A 27,081-nucleotide genomic window follows, 5' to 3' on the forward strand; every position below is an offset into this window, starting at 1 on the left:
AAAGGACTTTATTCTGGCTGTGTCTTTACCATGTAACTGTAGGATTAATAATGGTTAGGAGTCATATTGATGCCTCTCCATTACTAAACTCGGGGGTTGATGTCAACTGACAATACAAAGGAGACATCAACCCCACAAATATGAACCCCACTTGCCACCACTATAGGGCAAGTGGGAAGAGCCAGGCAGAGCACCAGAATAGGTGCACCTATAAGAGAAAGTTTTCAACCTGGACAGTGCAAAGATGCAACCATCCAGGCTGAGAACCACTGGTGAATGAGCTGCTGCGAGCGCAGCCTCAGTGACTAGCAGTGACATCACTGAGGCTCCGTTTCCAGCTGGGTTGAACTGCGGTCACCTCCCTCAGTGAGATCCCCGCTAGCACTGTGAGAAAGTTTTCAGCCTGGATGGTCGCATCTTGGCACCGTCCAGGTTGAAACCTGTTTATCCCCAAGACATGGATTACAGTGTGGGACAGAACAACAAACAGGTATGGTATATTGTTGTTTTTTATTTTAGTTTTAATACAGAAGATCGAGGGCTCTGGTGGAATAGGCGTTTGGTGAGTGTAACTGTGTTTGTTATTTTTAAATAAAATGGAAGTGGGAAGAGAGAGGCTAAGTTGCAGAATTGGCGCATCTAAGAGATGTGCTTTTTCTGGGGTGGCTAAGAGCTGTTGCTTTTAGCCAGGGGGAGTATCCATGGCCCCTTCCTAGGCTTTTAATATCAGCCAGCAGCTGTCTGCATAGCCTTTGCGGGTTGTTAATTATAGGGGGACCCTACGTAATTTTACTTTAGGTCCTCCATTTTAATAGCCAGTAAAGGCTAAGTACGGTATACAGTTGTGAGCTGATATTAATAGCCTGGGAAGCTCCATTGGTATTACCCCCTTCCCAGGCTATAAACATCGGCCCCCCAGCCATCAGCTTTCCCTCTGCTGGTTACGAAAATTATGCGGAAGCCCACGCCATTTTTTTCAGAAAAATAAACTTTTATTAATTAAATACATTTACAGTAAGTTGCACACACACTGTGCCAATAGTATTTGTCACTGACATCTATATATCTACCAATTCTATTTGTACAGTGTGTAATCCATCTCTTCTATCCTGTCGGCTTCTGCTATGATTTTACCCTACTGCGGCTGCTAAATTGCCGTTTTTTCTTCTATCTATGTATGTAATATATATATATGTGTCACTGACATCTGTATGTCTATGTGTATGTATCTAATCTATCTATTCTATTCTAACCTGTCACGCTGTGATTTTACTGAAGGCGACACATGAATTACTAGCATTTATTCTATCTTTCACCGAATGTTAACAACTTTTTCCGATTTTAAGAAAAATGCTTGTGTTACCAGTCACGAATCTGAATGTACCATATTCGTGCCAAATTTATGTTTGGCGATCGTTTTCTTAACATATTCGCTCATTTCTAGCGTACACCCAGCTTCAAAGGATCAATCATGAGAGTGAAAGGTGCCGCACGCATGCTTGAGGTAAGTATAGCGCTGGCGATGACACAGACGCTTGTAAGTTATGTTATCAAGACCACAGTGGCATGATAACATCTAAGTGGACTGACTAGTCTGAGAACACTAATGCCACCTTGACTAATCAAAGCCCTCATTTTCATATCATAAACGAACTTTAGAAATACGGTACTCTTTCTAAATGTCTGTGTATGTGTGTGATGTAATACAGGGACTGTTAGGCAGGGAATTTATATATTCAGACACAACTGCTGGTGGTTCTGGGATCACGGGGGACCTGAAAATTAATGTTTAGGTGCCAATTCCAAATAATGTAATACCTCTGCATTGGAGAGATAAAATTCAAAAAAAGAAACATTTCTCCCACAACAAAAAAAAACATTGTATTTTTTGCATTTTGCTCTGCAGCCACATATTAGATGTGTCCAGTTCAACATGAAACATTTGATGAAAGGTCCTCTTTAAGTCAACAGTGAAATGTACGGTACCTTGGTGGCCCAAATAAATGTTTGTGCCTGATCATTAACGGTGTAAATAGGCCCTGTGATGAAAGGAGCACTGAACAAAAAAATGATTTTTGCTAGCGTTTACATACTTTATGTAGACATAAAAATTGTTGTTTATCAGTAGTACTTTGCCCAGTATAGACAACAATATAAAGAGTGTGTTAGAAACGATCATGCAATTCATTGTTCTTGCATAGGCCTCCCAACCATTGCCACTAAACATTAAATGAACGAGTGCTGAGAAATATGAACATCATCATTCGTTGTGGCAATTTACCCACCTGTGTGAACCATAAAAGTCCTTTTAAATGGTCCGATAATGATTACCCATATCGAGTGCTCGTCAGCAATCTGGCATGCCATTGGCACTCGTTTAGCTCTGTTTATATGCTGCATGTGCCAACTACGATCAGTTGCCCCCATACAGTTGCACATTCTTGGCAGCACATTCTCTATTTACACAAAAGGATGTGTGGCTAATCAGCATTAATTTTGAATTGCATAAAAGAAGCGATTTGCCCAAATAAGCGAGCACTTTCCCTTTTATAAGCTGGTTGATACCATGTTTATTCTGGCAATGATCGGGAAAGTGCCAACCTATAAACAGTTATTTGGCCAATCACTAGCATGTTAAAATGGGCCTTAAATACTTTTTTCCTGTGATGGACAGTTAAAACAGATACAATGGGGAAAGTCAATTCAGAGATAAAGAGATTGGACAAAAAGGAAAGATTGGCCAATTTCTTACAAAGATATAGGACGCAGCATTGCAAAAGAGAAGAAAAATATACAAAATACAGCTGTCATCACATTAGGAACTGTCCAAATGGTGCCACTGTTTAATGGGAAAGATTTGATTTATACTTCATTGTAGTCAAAGAAATAGCAAAAGTTTACGAATGATAACTCACCTTCTACAAACTTTCTAATGTTCTGTGCAAGAATGCGAACACTACTGGGCAAATTCCAGGGGTCCTGTTTAATGTGAAGTCGTAACCGCTTTGGACAGCTTAATTTAGGTTCCATTTCCTGTTGAAATTCTACAGAATGCAAGAAACAAACGTGTGATCGGCATGTAAACAAGAAAGCTAAGCTGAAATCATTAATCATTTTAACTCTGTATGAGACCTGAGTAAAGTGCACTGTGAAAACAGTGGAAAACGGGCCATGTCCTCCCCCTGGGTCCCGATATCACTGCTATCTGCACCCTCAGGACAGGACAGACTCACTGACTCCTTCTCCCACCAATCAGCGTGTACTATTGAGACAGCAGTCGCGATGACGTCACTACATCATGTCTGCTGTGTGGAGAGTCAGTGCACCGGAAACCGTAGCAAAATGCCAGGGGAGCGGGAGTGAGGGGAGCATGTGCCTATAGAGGGATGTGTGGAGGCTTATATTGTATATAGGAAGGCCATGCGAAGTCTCATTCTGTATATAAGAGGCTTTGTGAAGGGCTCATAATGTATATAGAAAAAGCTATGAATGAGCTCCTACTGTAAATAAGGGGCTATGCTTGGGCTCATACTATATATACAGTGGTGAGCAAAAGGGAAACAAAGTTATGAACTTTTGACTTTCAGGCTCCATATCTCACCATCCACTACTGATTCCAATTTGAGACTGCCATCATTTTATAGACAATTATCTTGCCTATCTCATACATTTGACTTGCAACTATTTAGCATATGATTAGTTATGCAGATTCTTGTCATGTCACTGCATTGTTACTGTGTTGCTCCTGTTGGTGGAAAAATAGTTTTCTTCCGGTATACTACAAAATACAACCTGTCCTCACTTTCCCCAATAGCTCAGTGTCTTATTATGTTGATTCAAGAGAAAAAGGTCACTGGTTCGAATCGATGAGCAACCAGGAAGAAGATTTTCAATGAAAAGAGAAACAGCCATGCTGCTCATTGACAGCAGTCTCTCAGCCAATAAAATTTCTAAACTGCATCATGTAAGTGTCATGACAGTTGGAAAACTACAAAATGAAGTCCATCCATTAATTCAAAAGCAATGAGATGGACATCCAGGCAAAATATCGGAGACAACAAGTTGGCACATTACAAGGTCTATCAGTATTGGTGCAACAAACACGGCAGAGGAGGTGGCTGGCATGCTTCCTAATAGTGGGAGCCTGTCCATGCAAGCACCGTGCAAAACACATTACACAAGTCTGGAATGGTGGCTCGAAAACAGGTAAAGATGCCTCGACTTCTATATTGTCATAAGAAAAGTCAGACTGAGTTTGTAAAACACTATGAAAAGTGAACAGTAGAAGATTGGACTAGGTAATTTGGAGCGATGAGATAAAAGTCAATAGACTAGGCTCTGATGGAAATTGAAGGAACTGTCAAGAGGAACCTGATGATATGATTTTGTTTTACAGCCAAAGGCTTTGGATACTTGACCAGGATCGATGGTGGTCTCAGTGCTGAGCTATATCTGAGTATCCTACAAGACGAGTTAGTTCATACACTCAAGTACTGAGTATGAAAAGAATGACATAGTGCTCCAGCAGGACATCGACTCGAAGTATAAGTTAAGATTAGTGAAGAAATGGTTCAATGACAATGAAGTAGAGGTGCTGGATTGGCCCCCACAGTTCCCAGATCTCAACTCATTTGAACACTTGTGCGTAGAGTTCAATAAAAAACTATAAATACCCAAGTGAGGCGACCCGTATGCACCAACTTTGAGAAAGTGACCTGGGATTAGATTTCTGGTGAGACATGCTTGAATCTGATTGAGAGCATGTATAGAAATATTCAGGCAGTGTCGAAAGCCAAAGATAGAATTACAAAATATTAAAAATTAAAATATAGATTTTTAAAAGCAAAACAGTAACAATGCAGTGATGTGATAAGAATATGCATAACTAATTATATGCTAAATAGTTGCAAGTCAAATTTATTTATGAGATAGCCAAGATGATTGTCATAAAATGATGGTAGTCTCACGTTTGAAGCAGTAGTGAATGGTGAGATATGGAGCCTGAAAGTCAAATGTTCAAAACATTGTTACCCTTTTGCTTGTCACTTTATGGGGCTATGTGGGGGTTCATGCTGTATAGCGAGGACAATGTTGGGTCTCATGTACATAGGAGGCTATATGGGGGCTCATATTGTATGAGGGCTGTGTCAGGGCTCATAATGCATACAGGGGGAGGTGTGTGGTCTCATACCATATGCAGGGGGGTGTCAGCATACTTAATTCTGCTCAATATTATGTGATATAAATAATATTAATATAGAATAATGACTATAATTAATATATTAATATTGAGCAGTATTATGGTAATAATTATAACCTATTGATTTGGTCCTGCACAACTATCACAGTCTCTCATATGGCCCCTACGGAGAATTAATTGCCCACTCTATAGTATTGTAGAGTGTCCGTTTCTACAATTCCTTCAGTCTGTCAAACAAATGTATGGACAATCTTGTAACACATGGTTGGACCAATCCCAACATTCCCCAGAATAACTTGAGGCTCCCAGGCCCTGACGCAAAATATTTAGCATCGTTTTAAAGTTGATTCATGCATATCCCATTCACCCTTACTGTTTATGTGTTATTGACTGGATACAATAATGAAAGGTTTCAATTGGAAATCATTAAATAATGGTTTTTTTTTCTAGTTCATAAGAGACAAAATGATGCACTGTAGGTATCGGCACCTTGTAAACTTCGTCCAGGTGTGAAATATTTTGTTTGTTCAAATGCTCTGGCCACAGCCGGTCCTCTGAGAAGATTAGTTATCGATTCCACCTAGAAGAACACAAGGTTTTCAATGTAAACAAATAAGGAAGGAAAACTATAATCTTGTTTATTTGGAAAAATGTAGAAATGCTAATGGTTTACAATGCGTATTGGTATTCATGGATATTTTCAACATTGTTTATAGTTATCTTGCAGAGCTATTACCAGGTCTGATCCCAATCACCTCACCCCCAAAAGACAAAGGGTTCTCCCTATTATGGCATATAGATGTCAAAGAAGGAGGTGTTCTATTCTGGTCTCACTCAATGGTCCAAAGTGAAGAGGTACTGACAAGCAGAAGCCCAAGCTCTGGAAGGTATTTGATGGATGACCATTCATTTGAACCCTCTTCATGTAGTTCCCTGCGGTGTCACAACCATTATCTGGCCGGATTATAATGGACTCTCTGCTGGACGTCTTCCCAGCCATTCCCAGATTATAGACAACCCATATAAGGGTCGGTTCACTAAATATCTCCATTGCTTTTTGATCACTATAATATTTTAGAGCAGCGGTCACAATACATTTTTACAAATGTTGTCTAATTTTTAGACAGTGCAAAGTTAGAATAGACAGTGTTAAAGGGAATCTGGTTTTGCTATTTACCTGAGAGTCAAACAATATAGGGCAGGAGACCCTGATTACAGGGATGTGTCACTTATTATAATGTGTATTGTAGTTTCAATACAATCAGTATTTAATCAGCAGGAGATTATCAAAACAGGACTACATCTCATGAGCCAGGCAGTCCAGCTCATTAACCTTATTCCCAGAATTGTTTGGTAGCTTGCTGACAATGCACAATATAGACAAAAAGCTGTCAATCAGGGGTGTGGGCGTTATACACAGTCCAGAAGTCTTAGCTTTGTTACATCTACATCCCTTTAAATGTGTCATATTTATTAACTATAAATAAGGTTAATTTGTGCCAGAAATTTGCTGTTAAGTATTGGTGTTTTTTTGACTTGTTCTGTCACATCTTGGGCTAGTACACTCTCTATTAAGCCTCATCCCTTTGCAAAAAGGTCAAGCCCACTTGTCAGACAAGACGCTGAAAATGGTCTAAAATAATTTCATGCTGCAAGTAAAAAAAGACAATTTTTTTTTAACGCAAATTGATCCAAAATTCTGCCAAATTCAGTTTAATTTAATGTTTTCCTATGGGCTTTTTTGGTTTCTTATATGCGATTCCATAACTCAGCCTTCTAAGAGCATTCTCTAAAGCTCCTTATTTATTGAAGAAAACAAGGCAGAAACCACAATAGAACCAAATATACAGTAGGTGACATTCGGTTTCTTATATTGGTGATGCGGCTTCAGCCATGGTTTTTCATCACATGTAAACATTGCCATCTAAGAATAAATTTGTTACTGTCCATATTACTCACCTGGCTGAAAAGATGTTCTAGGCAGCTGTGTAATTTGTCCTGCTTCTCATGAGAAATCCGTACGTTTAAGGGCATCTCATCTCCTAAAGTAGAAAAGTTTGAGATGCTGTAAAAACCCAATAACAGCAATTCTATTTTTTTTAATTCTTATTTATTAACAGGCTTTCCTCATGAAGACTAATAATAATAATAATAATAATAATTTTATTTATATAGCGCCAACATATTCCGCAGCGCTTTACAAATTATAGAGGGGACTTGTACAGACCATAGACATTACAGCATAACAGAAATCACAGTTCAAAATAGATACCGAGAGGAGTGAGGGCCCTGCTAAAGACTTACAGTAATAAGAAAATACTGGCATACCAATGTATAAGTCCTCTTTTTCTCAGAAGAGGCAATTTGCATATTAAGTTTTTATAGATACTAAAAAAAAAATAACCATCTATTACTTAATATAATATATTTAAAACACCCCATAAAAAGCACAAAAATGCAGTGTCATCAGTGGTAAATCCCATTATGACAGAATATAGTATGAATTAAGAAAGTCTAACATCTCAAATCGAAGAGAACCATTACAATACCCACCACTAGCCAAAATTAGTGGACCATATGATTCACACTGCCCAGTACCCCAACGTGCGTTTCAGGTATAGTTTCATCAGGTATTCACAAAACACATAGAAGGGTACTGGGCAGTGGTCCACTAATTATGTGTGGTTGGTATTATAATGGTTCTCTTTGATCTGGGGTCTTTTGGCAATTTTGCTACTTTTGTGTTTCACTCCTTTTGGGGGCAGTTCCTAATTAGTGAGTCCATTTTATATTATTGATATTATTGTTTGGTGTCTTGATTCAAGGCATTCCTCTGTTGATATTATAGTCATGATCTCTACGAAAATTATTTTATCATACCTACTATCATCTATTATAATCATGGATTGTAAAAAAATTGTATTTTGTCTGTTTAGGTTAGTACTGTTATGCACGTACAGTACAGACCAAAAGTTTGGACCCACCTTCTCATTTAAAGATTTTTCTGTATTTTCATGACTATGAAAATTGTACATTCACACTGAAGGCATCAAAACTATGAAATAACACATGTGGAATTATATACTTAACAAAAAAGTGTGAAACAACTGAAATGATGTCTTATATTCTGGGTTCTTCAAAGTAGCGACCTTTTGCTTTGATGACTGCTTTGCACACTCTTGGCATTCTCTTGATGAGCTTCAAGAGGTTGTGACCGGTAATGGTTTTCACTTCACAGGTGTGCCCTGTCAGGTTTAATAAGTGGGATTTCTTCCCTTATAAATGGGGTTGGGACCATCAGTTGTGTTGTGCAGATGTCTGGTGGATACACAGCTGATAGTCCTACTGAATAGACTGTTAGAATTTGTATTATGGCAAGAAAAAAGCAGCAAAGTAAAGAAAAACGAGTGGCCATCATTACTTTAAGAAATGACAGTCAGTCAGTCCGAAAAATTGGGAAAACTTTGATAGTGTCCCCAAGTGCAGTGGCAAAAACCATCAAGCACTACAAAGAAACTGGCTCACATGAGGACCGCCCCAGGAAAGGAAGACCAAGAGTCACCTCTGCTTCTGAGGATAAGTTTATCTGAGTCACCAGCCTCAGAAATCGTAGGTTAACAGCAGCTCAGAATAGAGACCAGGTCAATGTCACACAGAGCTCTAGCAGCAGACACATCCCTACAACAACTGTTAAGAGGAGACTTTGTGCAGCAGGCCTTAATGGTAAAATAGCCGCTAGGAAACCACTGCTAAGGACAGGCAAAGAGCAGAAGAGACTTGTTTGAGCTAACAAACACAAGGAATGGACATTAGACCAGTGGAAATCTGTGCTTTGGTCTGATGAGTCCAAATTTGAGATCTTTAATTCCAACCAGCGTGTCTTTGTGCGACGCAGAAAAGGTGAATGGATGGACTCTACATGCCTGGTCCCTACTGTGAAGCATGGAGGAGGAGGTATGATGTGTGGGAGTGCTTTGCTGGTGACACTGCTGGGGATATATTCAAAATTGAAGGCATACTGAACCAGCTTGGCTACCACAGCATCTTGCAGCGGCATGCTATTCCATCTGGTTTGCATTTAGTTGGACCATCATTTATTTTTCAACAGGACAATGACTGTGTAAGGGCTATTTGACCAATAAGGAGAGTGATGGGCTGCTTCACCAGATGACCTGGCCTCCACAGTCGCCAGACCTGAACCCAATTGAGATGGTTTGGGGTGAGCTGGACCGCAGAGTGAAGGCAAAAGGGCCAACAAGTGCTAAGCGTCTCTGGGAACTCCTTCAAGATTGTTGGAAGACCATTCCTGGTGACTACCTCTTGAAGCTCATCATGAGAATGGCAAGAGTGTGCAAAGCAGTCATCAAAGCAAAAGGTGGCTACTTTGAAGAACCTAGAAAATAAGACATATTTTCAGTTGTTTCACACTTTTTTGTTAAGTATATAATTCCCCATGTGTTAATTCATAGTTTTGATGCCTTCAGGGTGAATTTACAATTTTCATAGTCATGAAAATACAGAAAAATCTTTAAATGAGAAGGTGTGTCAAAACTTTTGGTCTGTACTGTACAACATTCACACACGGGTAAAGGGAGTAAGAGAGAGGGAAGAGAGCGAAGATATAGAGAGAAGTCATACCTACACCCAACTGCTCCATGTACAAACTAGTTAATCCCAATCTGCACAAGTAAAAAACACCATTTTGGACCTGACTCCCTAAAAGGCCGTGGGAGGTTTCTTGTGCCTCCCGAGGAACCAGAAGGGAGTCCGCAACACACTGCCAACATGGGGAGAGGAAGGTGTGCAGGTGGACAAGAAGACCCAGGGTGAGAAACTTAAAGCACATTCATGAAAATGGAGAAAGGGAACAATAAGGATATCCAAAAAATAAAATAAAACTAGAATAACCTCCCAGAAACCTAAAAGTGGTAAAAGGAAAAGCTGCTGGGAAGGTAGACAAACAAACACAGCAAGAATATAAGCAGTGTAAGTCTAGCAGGGTAAATCCTTTCACTAAAGGGCTGGAAGTACTTAGCACAAATTCACCTTGAAGTGTAGCCAGCAAAGAAGAGCAGTGAAGCGATAATGGATGAAACCCCATCCTTAGGCTATGTGACCACGCTCAGGATTTTTAGCTTTTTTTAGCTTTTTTTGGTGGTTATTATTGCATTGGGAAGCTCTGGAAAAAAAACCCAAAAAGTGAGAAAAACGTGCAAAATGGCGCAAAAACGCGATAAAAATGCAAAATAAACACGAGCGGATTTCCTGCGAAAGGAGTCTGGTTTTGATCAGGAAAATTCTGTGAACAATCCTGAACGTGGGCACATAGCCTTAACGTGATAGGGCAAACAGAAATTGGGAGAGTGGAAAACACCTGGAAAGTTGCATATCGGAAAGGGAGAATAAAGGCAATAGGAACAATCAGCATTTGGACAGGGAAGAAAAAAGCAATAGTTCAACAGGCAGAAGAACTACGAAAGCAACAGATTCCACGATCAAATTACCAAACCGAGCCACGACAAGTACTTTTTATTATACCCTTACTGCATTATTGATATAGGTTATAATCTCAAAATGTATACTATATTTTGCCATAGTCGGATTTACCACTGGTACACTGCCTTTTTGGATTTTTATGGGGTGTTTTTAATAGATTTTTTTTCCGTAATTGTGTGTTATTTGCTATTGTGTTCCTATTTCTAATAAAAAATTATACATTTGTAAATGGGTATTTTCTATTATTTGTTTGCTTTAAGAGCAATTTATAAGTACCGTAGTTTATATTATTTGGTACTTTTTATTGCTTTCTATATTTTAGACATGGGTGTCAGACGCCAGCCCAGCCATAATGTGCTGATAAAGCAGAGGTGACGGAATAATGTTTTAAATCAAAATATTTTTGAGTCTACTTTCATCCTGCATTGAGCATGGGGTTGGACATGATGATGACCCTGGAGGTCCCTTCCCATTCTAACATTCTATGAGTCTATGATTCACAGCAAAAAGTATACATCAAAATGGCTTCCTTACCATCATTTTGCCACAGTCCGAATCTTTATAAAATGGTACTGCTTTTACTTTTATGCAAATCTAACCCCGCGACACAGGTATAAAATACAAACCTTTTTGTTACATAATTCTTTTCAGCTATTGAGCAGGAAATGAAATACCCAAATATCACCGGAATGATCTAAATTTGTAAAATTGCAGATTATCTAGAAATGATATCATAGAAACCGGTTCTTGAATTTTCTAAACGATCAGTCTTTGTATTTATAGAACAAAAAGAAAGTGGGTTTACCAGAATCCATGTCATCGCTATGAAGGTAAGAACTACACTGGCTGCTGCAGACACTTGTGAACGATGCAATGGAGTTTCTATTACTGTTGCAATCACTATAAAATGAATGGAAAACATATCTAAAATAATGTCTACTCAATTCAGCAATTAAATTGTTATGTTAAAACCAGAAACGTGCAATATTTTCTTAACTCATGTAAAGCAAAGTTTAACACGTTAAATTGCCGCACTTGCTGAAGAGTAATTGTCCATGTGACACTATCACTAGTATCAATATTTCTGTGCTTAAAGGAGTTGTCCACTTTCAGGAAAGTGGGCCCAAAACTGTTTAAAATACAAAGAATAAACTAAGCATGTATTCACCCTCCCTCGGTCCAGCGCCAGCTCTCCGCTGCTGATCTAGTCCTGGTGTTTTTTCTAACGTGGTGGCGTCACATCATCAGGGCGCGTCACTGCTATAGCCAGTCACTGAGCTCAGAGGGGCATGCTGGTATCCACAGCATAGCTGCTGAACACAGGCAATGAAAACTCTACTTTTATTTTTTGTCTGTAAATATTGTAGCTATAGATAGTACCGCATTCATGTCTCTCCAGGCAAATGATACAGGCACAGATATTACTGCCTTCATGTCTCTCCAGGTGAATTAAACAGGCAAGGAAAACTCTGCTTTTATTTTTTCTCTGTAAATATTGTAGCTATAGATAGTACTGGCCCCATAGCGTGCTAGGCAAGTGATATCAAACCATCTTCATGTTTCTCCTGTAAATGATGAAGGCACAGATAGTACTGATTCCTTGTTTCCCTTGTAAATTATATAATTTTACATTGTATTACCACTATGTGTCTTCTGGTAAATTTTATAGACACAAAAAGTAAGCTACCTAAAAGAAAGAATATTCATATGGCACTGCTTTGTTTTCACTAGTTGTAAATGATGTTGGCTTATGCTCATGTTTACACTTGCATTAGTTAGCTCTGGTGTAGGAGCAGAGAAATGCAATTCATGTGGAATATGAATCCTTTACAAATGGATTCAAACTATACTGCTCAAAAAAATAAAGGGAACACACACTAAAATCCCACATCCTAGATATCAATGAATGAAAAATTCCAGTTGTAAATCTTTATTCATTACATAGTGGAATGTGTTGAGAACAATAAAACCAAAAAATTATCAACGTAAATCACCACTAATATCTCACGAAGGTCTGGAGTTGGAATGATGCTCAAAATCAAAGTGGAAAATGAAGTTACGGGCTGATCCAACTTCAGTGGAAATGCCTCAAGACAAGGAAATGATGCTCAGTAGTGTGTGTGGCCTCCACGTGCCTGTATGACCTTCCTACAATGCTTGGGTATACTCCTGATGAGATGGTGGATGGTCTCCTGAGGGATCACCTCCCAGACCTGGACTAAAGCATCCGGCAACTCCTGGACAGTCTGTGGTGCAATGTGACGTTGGTGGATGGTGTGAGACATGATGTCCCAGATGTGCTCAGTCGGATTCAGGTCTGGGGGATGGACAAGCCAGTCCATATCTTCAATGCCTTCATCTTGCAAGAACTGCTGACACACTTCAGCCACAAGAGGTCTGGCATTGTCCTGCATTAGGAGGAACCCAGGGCCAACCGCACCAGAATATGGTATCACAAGGGGTCTGAGGATCTCATCTCGTTACCTAATGGCAGTCAAGCTACCTCTGGCGAGCACATGGAGGGCTGTGCGGCCCTCCAAAGAAATGCCTCCCCACACCATTACTGACCGACTGCAAAAGCGGTCATGCTGAAGGATGTTGCAGGCAGCAGATCGCTCTCCACAGCATCTCGAGACTCTGTCACATCTGTCACCTGTGCTCAGTGTGAACCTGCTTTCATCTGTGAAAAGCACAGGGTGCCAGTGGTGAATTTGCCAATCCTGGTGTTCTGTGGCAAATGCCAAGCGTCCTGCATGGTGTTGGGCTGTGAGCACAGCCCCCAACTGTGGACCTCGGGCATTCAGACCATCCTTATGGAGTCAGTTTCTAACCATTCTTGCAGACATATCCACATTTGTGGCCAGCTGGAGGCCATTTTCAGGGCTCTGGCAGTGCTCCTCCTGCTCCTCTTTGCACAAAGGCTGAGATAGCGGTCCTGCTGCTGGGTTGTTGCTCCTCTATGGCCCCCTCCACGTCTCCGGGTGTACTGGCCTGTCTCCTGGTAGTGCCTCCAGTCTCTGGACACTACGCTGACAGAGACAGCAAACCTTCTTGCCACAGCTTGCATTTATGTTCTATCCTGGATGAGCTGCACTACCTGAGCCACTTGTGTGGGTTGTAGAGTCCGTCTCATGCTACAAGTGTGAAAGCACGACCAATATTCAAAAGTGACCAAAACATCAGCCAGAAAGCATTGGTACTGAGATGTGGTTTGTGGTCCCCACCTGCAGAACCACTCCTTTATTGAGTGTGTCTTGATAATTGCCAATAATTTCCATCTGTTTTCTATTCCATTTGCACAACAGCATGTGAAATTGATTGTCAAACAGTGTTGCTTCCTAAGTGGACAGTTTGATTTCACAGAAGTTTGATTTACATGGAGTTATATTCTGTTGTTTAAGTGTTCGCTTTATTTTTTTGAGCAGTGTATATTGGGGACCACGTGGTTTCTGGACGGAACAAGATGCACAACATGCTAGCCCTTCTATTATATTCAAGGAATGGACACATGACGAAAACCAGACTCCTTATAGTCAATGGGCCATGTCTGCCTCAGTTTGCTTCTTTTTGTTATGGATCTGTATTCCACATGAATCCTGTTTCAAAACAGAACTCAAAACGGAGGTGAACAGAATATTTTTTGCATCAGAGCATAATTTTGCAGCACTCACTTGGAGATGGCTATGCCAAAGTTGACAGCATGCACTGCTGAGCTCAGTGACTGGGTTTAGAGGTGAGGTGCATTGTTGATGTGATGTCACCATTGTAGCCAAAATACTAGGTCTATAGTAATGGCAATGAGCTGTCACTAGACCCAATGAGGGTGACTACCTGCTATGTTTGGTATTTTAGGCAATTTTACACAATGTAATGGGAGATGCCATTATAGGCTAGAGAAGTGTAAGAGTATATGTAGCATAGGGGCGGTGTGCTACGTCTGCTGGGCAGAGGTAATCATATAAGAGGCAGGTGTTCCCATTAAAGAATTCAATGCATAGGCTGTGGCCCTAAAAGATAACAAGGTTTGGCAAAGACCCACAGAGAGAATTAGACCTGAGCCTCCCCATGCTCGACAGTGAATAATTGGAGACTTGTAGAAGGTTTAGCAAGCATTAGAGCTATTGTCAGATGGAGGGTTTGCACTTTACCTAGGGATTGGGCTTCGATAGAGACCTACAATGGACGAACAAGAACTCAGGTCCCTTCAACAGAGAGGTCAGTATGTATGTATATATGCCATGAATGAGGAAAGACACACAGTCCAAAGAAGTAGTGCAACAGTAACCATTAACCTTTATGGCCGTTAATGAAAGAGTCTTTGGCCCTGTGCCCTCCTATGAAGAGATTCTTGAGAATAGCAAAATTTGTTTTTCAGTACCCGGCGGTGGCAGGAACTTGTTCATGGCGGCCCCTCCTGCTATAATACTGCATTCGGGCAATATCTTACATAAGTACACATAGTGCTGCTTCCCCGTTTAAGGCCACATTCACACGTTCAGTATTTGGTGAATTTTTTACCTCAGTATTCGTAAGCCAAAACCAGGAGTAGGAACAATCAGAGGAAAAGTGTAATAGAAACACGTCACCACTTCTGTATTTATCACCCACTCCTGGTTTTGGCTTACAAATACTGAGGTAAAATACTCACCAAACACTCGACGTTTGCACGTGACCTAAATCATTCACACAACACTGAGCCGTAATGGGGAACTACATAATGGAGAAAACAGTGAGGAAAAGCATTTGTAATAGTAATTTTATAGTTTCTAATCTATGGAGGAGGCAGATATTACTTTTTTGTATAAAATATGCTTATTCATACAACTGAAGAGGGCTGAATATATTAGATAGATTTTATGCCTACAGTATACAGCACACCCAGAAGCCTTGCCTCAGTCCTAGACTCAATAGAAGTAGGAATTACCTGTAGGAGTCCCTGTTGCTGATGGTATCATGTCCCGAGTCCTCCTGCTCCTCTCCTGCAACATTAAAGCAGACTCTCTTGCCGTTCTTCTCTCCCTTCTCATCGCCATCCAGTGCTATTACGTTTTCTGTTTTTCTCTCACATTTGGGAGAGCAAGTTATTGAAGACAACAGTCTGCCATAAAGACAAAAAATGTATAGTTTCTTAGGAAAGCTTCATTTTTTTTCTAAAGTGAATGAGTTTATTTTACTTTTTGGCACTGCCCAAATCTGTCTGCATGACCATAGCATTCGGTATTTGGTCAGTATTTTACATCAGTATTTATAAGCCAAAACCAAGAGTGGAACAATTAGAGGAAAAGTATAATAGAAACATATGCACCACTTCTGCATTTATCACTCACTCCTGGTTTTGGCTTAGAAATATTGATGTCAAATACTGACCAAATACGTGTGAACGTGGCCTTAGGACTAAATGGCTACATACATGATGAAGCTGTTTTCTTTACTGAGGGCCAAAGTGGTTGATTTATCAATACAATGGTGAAGCAGAAGACAAGATCAACTAGATTTTTTCCTCTGTCAACTTATCTCACTGCAGAACCCTTATACACTGGGCGCCATCAGAACCTAGTGAATCCTACTTACTATATTGGGGTCCGTCCATCACATTTTTGTCATGTTGTCTAGTATTTGAGCAGACAACATAGTACAACAGAATAACACATTTTTGCCTGATAATTTTGGAGGAATCCAAAGCATCCAATGTGAACAGAAACTTCCTCTTAGGGTATGTTTGCATGGGCACAAACTGGCAGCGCTCAGGACACAGCACTTGTCCGCTCCGTCCAAAGCGCTATCAGCTTTTGTACGCGCGGTGATTCCGCATGTGTTCATTGAACCATGTGGAATCACCGCATCCTATAGGTAGAACGGTGCTATTTATCTTGTGGAGACTGAGCATCTCTACAAGATAAATAAACATGCTGCGGTCTATAAAGACGCACCACATGTGCGTATACACAGGGAAGCCGGAGGCGTCCCTGCACGCATAGTGGAGATGGGATTTCATAAAATCCCATCCACTATGCTGTAACATCTGGCCACTGCAGATTGGACGCTGCAGATGTATGCAGTGTCCAATCCACAGCGTTTACTGACCTTGGAAATATACCCTTATACTTATGTGTGCAGAGTAGCCAACTATCCAGAAATTCCAGAACAGTCTGGAGACAGGGCACTTTATTCCTCTGACCGTCAAAAAAAAAAAAAAAAGTTAATTCATCTGTGATTTGTTGAAAGCTTAAGAAACTGATAAAGATTTTAATGACTTTTTTCAGTTCACAGTGAAGCACTTAACCCCTTAGTGACGGAGCCAATTTGCAGCTTAATGACCAGGCCAATTTTTGCAATTCTGAACACTGTCACTTTATGAGGTTATAGCTCTGGAATGGTTTAACGGATCCCGGTGATTCTGAGAGTGTTTTTTCATGACATATTGTACTTCATGATAGTGGTAATATTTCTTCAATATTACTTGCATTTATTTATGAAAAAAGCAAATATGGCGAAACATTTTACAATTTAGCAATTTTTAAACTTTGAATGTTTATGCTCTTAAATCAGGGAGATATGTCACACAAAATAGTTAATAAATAACATTTCCCACATGTCTACTTTACATCAGCACAATTTTGGAAACAAAATTTTTTTGTTAGGAAGTTATAAGGGTTAAAAGTTGACAAGCGATTTCTCATTTTTACAACACAATTTACAAAACCATTTTTTTAGGGATCATCTCACATTTAAAGTCACTTTGAGGGGTGTACATGACAGAAAATACCTAAAAGTGACACCATTCTAAAAACTACACCCCCCCCCCCCCCAAGGTGCTCAAAACCACATTCAAGAACTTTATTAACCCTTTACGTGCTTGTGGAAGGAAAAAAATAACATTTAACTTTTTTTTTTACAAACATCTTACTTCAGAACCAATTTTTTTTATTTTCACAAGTGTAAAAAGAGAAAATGAACCAAAAAAATTTGTTGTTCAAATTCTCCCGAATACGCCGATACCCCATATGTGGGGGTAAACCAATGTTTGGGCGCACAGCAGAGCTTGGAAGAGGAGTGCTGTTTGACTTTTTCAATGCAGAATTGGCTGGAATTGAGATCGGACGCCATGTTGCATTTGGAGAGCCCCTGATGTGCCTAAACAGTGGAAACCCCCCACAAGTGACACCAGTTTAGAAACTAGACCCCTTAAGGAACTTATCTAGATGTGTGGTGAGAACTTTGAACCCCCAAGTGCTTCACAGAAATTTATAACGTAGAGCCGTGAAAATAAAAAAATCTTAGTTTTTTCTACAAAAATGATATTTTTGCCCCCAAATTTTTATTTTCACAAGGGTAACAGGAGAAATTAGACCACCAAAGCAGTTGTGAAATTTTTCCTGAGTATGCTGATACCCCACATGTTGGGGTAAACCACTGTTTGTGAGCAGAGCATGGGAGGGAAGGAGCGACATTTGACTTTTTCAATGCAGAATTGGCTGAAATTGAGATCAGACGCCATATCGCATTTGGAGAGCCCCTGATGTGCCTAGACAGTAGAAGCCCCCCACAAGTGACACCATTTTGGAAACTAGACCCCCCAAGGAGCTTATCTAGATGTGGTGAGCACTAAAAACCCTCAAGTATTTCACAGAAGTTTATAATGTAGAGCCATGAAAATAAAAAAATCATATTTTTTCCACAAAAATGATCTTTTTACACCCAAATTTTTACTTTCACAAAGGTAACAGGGGAAATGGACCATGATATTTGTTGTGCTATTTATCCTGAGTACACTGAAACCCCATATGTGGGGGTAAACTACAGTTTGGGTGCATGGCAGAGCTCGTAAGGGAAGGAGCGCAGTTTTGGAATGCAGACTTTGATAGTATGGTCTGCGGGCATCATGTTGCATTTGCAGAGCCCTTGATGTGCTTAAACAGTAGAAACCCCCACAAGTGACCCCATTTTAGAAACTAGACCCCCAAGGAACTTGTCTAGATGTGTTGTGTGAACTTCACAGAAGTTTATAACGTAGAGCTGTGAAAATAAAAAATAATTTTTTTCCACAAGAATGATATATTAGCCCGTATTTTTTAAATTTTCACAAGGGAAACAGGAGAAATTGGACCCCAAAAGTTGTTGTTCAATTTGTCCTGAGTACGCTGATACTCCATATGTAGGGGGACCACTGTTTGGGCACACGTCGGGGCTTGGAAGGGAAGTAGTGATGTTTTGGAATGCAGACTTTGCTGGAATGGTCTGCAGCTGTCATGTTGCGCTTGCAGAGCCCTTGATGTTCCTAAAGATTAGAAACCCCCCACAAGTGACCCCATTTTGGAAACCAGACCCCCCAATGAACTTGTCTAGATATGTTGTGTGAACTTTGAACCCCCAGTTTATAACGCAGAGCAGTGAAAATAAAAAAAATATTTTCTTTTCCACAAAAATGATTTTTTAGCCCCCAATTTTTTTTTATTTTCACAAGGGTAACAGGAGAAACTGGACCACCAAAGTTGTTGTCCAATTTGTCCTGAGTACGATGATGCCCCATATGTGGGGGTAAACCACTGTTTGGGGGCATGGCCGAGCTCAGAAGGGAGGGAGCACCATTTGACTTTTTGACCGCAAAATTGGCTGGAATTAATGGTGGAGCCATGTCGTTTTTGGAGACCCCCTGATGTACTTAAACAGTGGAAACCCCCCAATTCTAACTCCAACCCTAACCCCAACATACTCATAACCCTAATCCCAACCCTAACCATAACTCTAATCACACCCCTAACCCAACACACTCCTAACCCTAATCCCAACCATAACCATAATCACAACACTAACCCCAACAAACCCCTAACCCTAATCACAACCCTAACCCTATTCACAACCCTAACCCCAACACACCCCTAACCCTAATCCCAACCCTAACCATAACCCTAATCCAAAACCTAACCCTAATCCCAAACCTAACCCTAACCCAACCGTAACCTTAATCCCAACCCTAATCCTAACCCTAACCCTAATCCTAACCCTAACCCTAATCCCAACTCTAACCCTAACCTTAATTTTAGCCCTAACCCCAACTTTAGTCCAACTCTAACCCTAATGGGAAAATGGCAATACATTTTCTTTATTTTATTATTTGTCCCTAACTAAAGGGGTGATAAAGTAGGGGTTTGCTATTTTTTTTCATTTTGATCACTGTGATAGGGTTTATCACAGTGACCGAAATAAACCAATAGGAAAAATGTTCCTATTGTTGCTGGGTGTCAGCTGGCAGATCTCGGTGGGTGCATCATGCATGCACCCGCCATTTTCTTCCCAGGAGAAGATGGCAGCGCCCATGGGGGAGGGAAGTAGGAGGCCCGAGGAGCACTGGGAGATACCAGGGGGGATCGGAGAACCTATTTCTCTTTACTCTGATGTGTGATCACATCAAAGGAGAGAGAAATTAAATGGCACATCAGCCTTTTTTTTGTGGTCTCCGCTATACGGTTAATAAAGGCGATCGCAAAACCGGGGTAGGTAAAAACCGACCCGAATCATGTTCTCTGGGGTCTCGGTGACCTGAGAGAAAATCTCACTCTGGGGGCGCTATACACTTTTTGCACAGCACCATTAATTAACGGCGCTGTGGTTTAAGTACCCTTAACTACTGACGTTAAAAGGTGTATCGGCGGTCTTTAATGGGTTAAAGAGGTTGTTCGTGCTTTACTCTATGTAACAAAAGACATACTGAACACCAGTAGGATTCTCTGGTCGCTGCGGTGAAAGTGGGAGGTCATGTGACCACGAGAATGAAATATGCATACTTCTGGACACATTCCGACTAGACGTGTGCATCCTCCCTAAATACAAGTAAATTTTGTAAGGCTGCGTATTTAAGGTCAAAATGAGGCCAGATGAATACATATTGCATACTTCCGCTCACATGACTGCCCGCTCTCTCTGCCGACACCGGAGAATCCTGACACCGTGTCACATAGAGTGACTGCAGAGTTTTATCAAAAGACCAGACAACCCTCACAGCAGTTATGGGCTTTACTGTAGACATATAACACTTAAAGTTTTAATGACTTACTGTGATAATCCAATTTTCTGTAAACAAATGTAGGCAATCCATGATTTTTTTGAAAAAAAAAATATCAAGTTGGCAACACTGGATGTGTGCAATATCTAAGACATTAAATATTTATAGATTGTGCCACGCAGGGAAATTAGACATATGTAAGCCAGGAATACAGTAAGTACATTCTGCAATGTCAATGGCTGTGGTGTGAGACCAGTTATTAGAGAACTTATGACAGATCAGCTCTGGGGAATCTGTGCTCTGGAGCCCAAGAGATCTAATAAAAGTGAAAGTCTGCAATTGGCTCCCCTGTGTCCTCGCAGGCATATGTAGACAGGATGGCCTTATTCAAAGCCTTAGGACTTGAAATTAAATATTTCACATATTATTGTGAACTTGTTAATTAATCACTATGTCACGATTCTTCATTCCTTATAAACTAATTTTGTATTAAAAACAAACGTCACCAGAATTATTTTTTTATGCATTGAATGTTAGTAGGCAGGTGCCCTTTAAACGTTCACATATAAAACGTGCTTGTGTTGCCAGTCCTCGAAGCTGTGAAGAATATGTGCTAAATCAACACTTCACACCCTGACTGCTGTGAACCTCAGTTTTCCTGTTTTCCCTTTGCAGATCCTTTAACTAGATCCTTTGGGGCTTTCCATTTCCTTAAAACAATTTGATCCAAGGTAATTGCCAGATACAGTAGATACAACTTACAAGCTGGCAACTAGTCTCAACAATCCTGACTAACGCGCAGATATGACTAATACTATATGTATACATTTCATAATATATTTGTGTGTGTGCGTGTGTATATGTCTATTTATGAGCTAATATGTCACACATTGCTAGATTCTGGATAAAAGGGAAATAATGTACAAAAAAATAAAGAGCTGTAGAGACATATTCATGTGTTGAAAAATAAAAAGACAAGGGAAGAACAAAAGAAAAATCAGTAATGGTACATAATGTCCTGTCTGATATTAAAGGGATTGTCTGCTCCAAATCGATAAGTCTGCAGTCACTGTGTGTAGCTGCAGACTTATGAATCCCGCCAGCGCATTTGCTAGTTTCTGAGCGGGGAGGGTATGTATGAGTTATACGTACTCCCGCCCGTGGGCGAGCCTTGCTTCCATACACTTGTATAGTTGGCCACGCCGTCTACATGGTCACATCACTACACAGGGGGCGGCCTCGCTCAATACAAGTGTATGGAATGCGGTCACGCCCACTAGATGGGCCCTGGCCAGGAGTATGAAAGCTTATCATTTTGGACCGGACAACCCCTTTAATCCCTTAATGACCAGTGGTAATTTTGATTTTGCATTTTCATTTTTTTGCTCCCCTTCTTCCCAGAGTCATAGGTTTTTTATTTTTTAGTCAAAATGGCCATGTGAGGGTTTGTTTTATTATTACGATTCTCCAGGTCGTTACAAGTTGATAGACACCAAAGATGTCTAGGTTTTTTCTTATTTAAGTGGTGGAAAAAAATTCTAAAGTTTGTTTTAAAAAAAATGTAAAAAAATTTGTGCCATTTTCTGATACCCATAGCGTCTACATTTTTCATGATCTTGGGTTGGGTGAGGGCTAAATTTTTGTGTGCCAAGCTGACGTTTTTAATGATACCATTTCGGTGCAGATATGATCTTTTGATCGCCCATTATTGCACTTAATGCAATGTTGTGGCAACCCCCAAAAAAACTAATTCTGGCCTTTTGACATTTTTTTCTCATTACACAGTTTAACAATCAGGTTAATTCTTTTTTATAGTGATAGGTGGGGTGATTCTGAACGCAGTAATACCAAATATCTGTAGGTTTAATTTTTTTTTTTACTTAGAAAGGGGGGTGATTTGAACTTTTATATATATATTTTTTTTTTTATATATTTTTTAAAACATTTTTTTTTACTTTTGGCATGCTTAAATAGTTTCCATGGGAGACTAGAAGCTGCCATAATCCGATTGGCTCTGCTACTTACAGGCAATAATCAGATCACTTGCTATGAGCTCTGTCCACCTGACGAAGGCAGCGTGCCGAAACACGCGTTGGGGAGGACGCCATCCAGGAAAGAGAAACCTCTATTATTTTAGTGAGTATTACTTCTCCATTGTTGGATTTATTTTATGCAATTATCTACAGTCTCTCTCTATACAATTGGATTCAAGTCAGGACTTTAACTATGCCATTCCAGTCTTAATTTTGTTTTTCTTAACCCTGCTGTTCTGTTCAGGTCATAGTGACCCGAACAGACTTTTTGCGGCCCTGTAGATTTTTTTCTGTAAGTCTCTAAAACTTGAGACTCCTTGACTTTTCCTCATTTGGGGGGACCTACCTATGAGTATTTTTTTTTTTTCGTTTACTTTTTGCTACGCGCAAAAAGTTACACTTGTTGTGTTCGGGTCATAGCGACCCGACATCGTTTTTTACAGCTGTGAGTCCATATTTTCAGTGAAATAAAGGAGTTATGACCTCAGTTGGGTCTATTTATTGCATCTACTAATGTATATCAATTGATTTATTTCCTAAATTATTTCAATGGGGTCATACACGCGCTCTACCGGGGGTATGCATTGAGATCTGTGCACCATAAAAATGGCTTTATATTGATTATTTTTGGTGCGCAGTCTATTCTAAAATGTTGAGTGCATCCGGAGAGATCACTAGGTGTGCACTACACGTGTATATTATGCGCAGAACGGACTGCTCAGAACGCGCTGTCTAAGTCGTTGTTTTTTTTTGAAAAGCTGAGCTGTAAAGTCTTGCAAATAATTTTTTTTTGCTAAGTAAGTCTGTCTTCCTGGCTTATCTGCTTGTTTTCAGAAGGGTTCTTATCTTCTCTGCTCTTATCAGTACACATATGCTAGCCCAGACATGTTACCTTTCAGTTTCTTTGGAGAGCAGCTGTGTGCTTCTACCCCCATGGCCTCTTCCGGCATCAAAAGAAAAAGATGCAGCTATTGCCCTTCTACTTGTGACAACAAGACGAGTATAACATGTTCTGGCTGTAAAACATTTCTATGTAAAAATCATGTGTATTGTTTTTCATGCAAGAATCCGTAAATTTATATGATCATGTAAATATATTCACATTGTAATGTTTATTATCTTTAATTTTTTATCACAAAATGTTTGATTTGATTGTTTTGTTTTTTTTACAAAATATGTGTAGTTTTCTATTTTCGTTTTGCTCTTTGGATGGATCTGTTTTTTCAGAATAAAAACAAAAAAAAAAGATTTCTAGTTCATTTTTCTTTTTTTTTTTACTACCAAACATGTTCACAAACAGTCTAGTAAGCAAAAAGTATAAAAAAAATGGAGTTAGATTGTCTAAAATCAAGGTTTAATAAGCCGGGTCATAGTGACCCGGAACACTACAAGTGTATAAGTAAATGCGACCAAAACAGCAGGGTTAAGCCATTCAGACGTGAACTTGCTGCTGTGTTTTGGATCATTATCCTGCAGCATAACCCAAGTTCGCTTCAGCTTGAGGTCATGAACAAATAGTTGGACAGGATTTTTTGGTAAACAGCAGAATTCATGGTTCCATTTACCACAGCAAGTCTTCTAGGTCCTAAAGCAGCAAAACAGCCCCAGACCATCCCACTACCACCACCATATTTTTCTGTTGGTATGATGATCCTTTCCTGAAATGCTGTGTTACAATGGGACATACACCTTCCAAAAAGTTCAAATTTTATTTCATAAGTGCACAGAGTAGTCTCCTAAAAGTCTTGGTGACCATCAAGATGTTTTCTGGCAAAACTGAGACAAACCTTTATGTTCTTATTGCTCAGCAGTGGTTTCTTTCTTATGGTGGAGTCATGAACAGTGACGTTAACTGAGGCAAGTGAAGCCTGCAGTTCTTTGGATGTTGTTGTGGGGTCTTTTTTAACCTCTTGTCTAGTCATTAATGTGCTCTTGGGGTAATTTTGGTCTGCCAGCCACACCTGGGAAAGTTTACCACTGTTCCGTGTTTTTGCATTTGTGTATAATGGCTCTCACTGTGGTTCATTGGAGTCCTTTTTGACCTTTTTCAGACTTATAAATATCAAATTCTTTGTTTTCATTTGTTCTAGAATTTCTTTGGATCGCCCCATATTTTCTAGCTTTTGAGGATCTTTTAGTCTACTTCATTTTGTCAGGCAGGTCCTATTTAAGTGTTGTTTTTTTTTTTATTGAGAACAGGTATAGCAGTAATCAGGCCTGGTTGTGGCTAGGGAATTTGGAGTCAGCTTCCCAAAGATATGATAAACAACAGTTAATTTATGCTTTAAAGAGGTGGGGGGATCAATTTTTAGCACAGGGCCCTGTAGGTTTGGATTTCTTTTTTCCTTAAAGGGACTCTGTCACCTGAATTTGGAGGGAACAATCTTCAGCCATAGGGGCGGGGTTTTCGGGTGTTTGATTCACCCTTTCCTTACCCGCCGGCTGCATGCTGGCTGCAATATTGGATTGAAGTTCATTCTCTGTCCTCCGTAGTACATGCCTGCACAAGGCAAGCTGGGTAACTACACCGCGGTGTACAGTGTCTCTTTAATGTTCAACTCACAGCAATACCCAGTACACGATATTATCCGGATCACAGCCATGAACCTTATTCTCCAGTTTGCAGCCAATAAACATGCCAGTCCACCTCCTGAGACCAGTTGCCGTGGGTGAATGCACTGCTGTGTACGCATTGGGTGCCAGGCCCTTCAGCTCCCTTAGCTGTTTGGCTTCACTTGCCTGTTTTGCCTCACACAGGTGGAGCTCTGCTGAGCCTTCTGCTCTGTACTCCTTCAAACACCAGACTGGCACTGACTCTGAACCTGAAACCTTCAACCATATGGAAAACCCGGCCAGGAATGAAATGGACTGCACCACTACCACACTGTAGTCCATTTCAAAACACAAAAGCCCAGAACAGTGTTCTTAAATCTGCCTTCGACAAATAGTTTGCCCAAGACTAACACTTACTACGCCGGTGACTGCATTGCACTCCCATGGCCTCAATACACCTCCGTGTGGATCCTGGAGGGGAACACAAAGTGACCCCTACATGTGACACCGGTCACTGCCTCACCATACACATATATACATACTGTGAGGAGTTGACTCACCCCGCTCCTCCCAGAAGTAGACATAGGAACAATTCTTGTGGTAAATCAACTGCTAGCTTATTATGGAACAGCATAAACCATAGCAGCAAAGTAAACTCAGACCACCATGTGTCTTCAGGTCTACCTGGAGCCACATCTGGAGTCTCTCCTCTGAAAACCACAACCAGAGAAGAAAAAACAGTGGGTGTGCAGTTAACATCCCAGACACACCCTTGAGGTGGCAATAAGGTGAGTAGGAGTCCCGTCCATCTCTTACCTACTCACTTACAAACCCGTTCCATAACATGGCTAATTAACTCCTTCAGCATATAGCATGCTGGAGAGAAATTTATGGGTTTCTAGATGACAGATGAAAGCAATCTTCATGACACATATCTCCCCTCACGTAAAGTGTCAGTGACCCTCACAATACATATACTTATATATAATAATAATAATCTTTATTTTTATATAGCGCTAACATATTCCGCAGCGCTTTACAGTTTGCACACATTATCATTACTGTCCCCGATGGGGCTCACAATCTAGAATCCCTATCAAATGCCTTTGCAAATGTCTTTGCACTGTGGGAGGAAACCCACGCAAACACGGAGAGAACATACAAACTCTTTGTCAGATGTTGTCCTGGGTGGGATTAGAACCCAGGACCCCAGCGCTGCAAGGCTGCAGTGCTATCCAGTGCGCCACCGTGCTGTATATATATATATATATATATATATATATATATATATATATATATATATATATATATATATATATATATATATATATATATATATATATATATATATATATATATATATATATATATATATATATATATATATATATATATATATATATATATATATATATATATATATATACATGCGCATGTATATTGAGTACATCAATTGTTGCACAGCCATCCTACATTTAATAGTATATACGGAGTGGACAGGACACGGTAATCTATTCTAATTATGGCATGCACATATATTGTAACGAGGTTCTGTCCGTGGCCACCTGGTATCTGTAAAAATGGCTACCATGGACAGGCTTAGTCATTCTGTTTACCAGATCCAAGGGGTTGCCCTGGCTTTCCCCCTTTAATCCCTGTACGTACAGAGATCTCGACTGCACATCTGTATTACAGTTTATGGTCACCTCTTGACTTCATTAGTCGACTCAGATGTAATATTACATATTTCACTGGTCATGTGGATGTGCCAGCAGTTGTGAGCTAAATGAGCAGAT

General features: G+C 40.1%; 1 protein-coding gene across 1 annotated transcript in view; it reads right to left on the reverse strand.

The window, feature by feature from the left end:
- The window catches only part of PREX2 (phosphatidylinositol-3,4,5-trisphosphate dependent Rac exchange factor 2), a 762,305-nt gene that overhangs the window by 190,688 nt on the left and 544,536 nt on the right, over positions 1-27,081 (reverse strand). The window contains exons 26-30 of the mRNA XM_069731466.1: positions 15,621-15,794; positions 11,502-11,596; positions 7,160-7,242; positions 5,690-5,780; positions 2,916-3,044 (exon numbers count right to left, since the gene is read on the reverse strand). Coding sequence (XP_069587567.1) covers positions 2,916-3,044; positions 5,690-5,780; positions 7,160-7,242; positions 11,502-11,596; positions 15,621-15,794 — 572 coding nt within the window. The remainder of the gene's footprint in view (positions 1-2,915; positions 3,045-5,689; positions 5,781-7,159; positions 7,243-11,501; positions 11,597-15,620; positions 15,795-27,081) is intronic.

The sequence above is a fragment of the Ranitomeya imitator genome, chromosome 6, assembly GCF_032444005.1.
Source record: "Ranitomeya imitator isolate aRanImi1 chromosome 6, aRanImi1.pri, whole genome shotgun sequence".
Taxonomy (NCBI): Eukaryota; Metazoa; Chordata; class Amphibia; order Anura; family Dendrobatidae; genus Ranitomeya; species Ranitomeya imitator.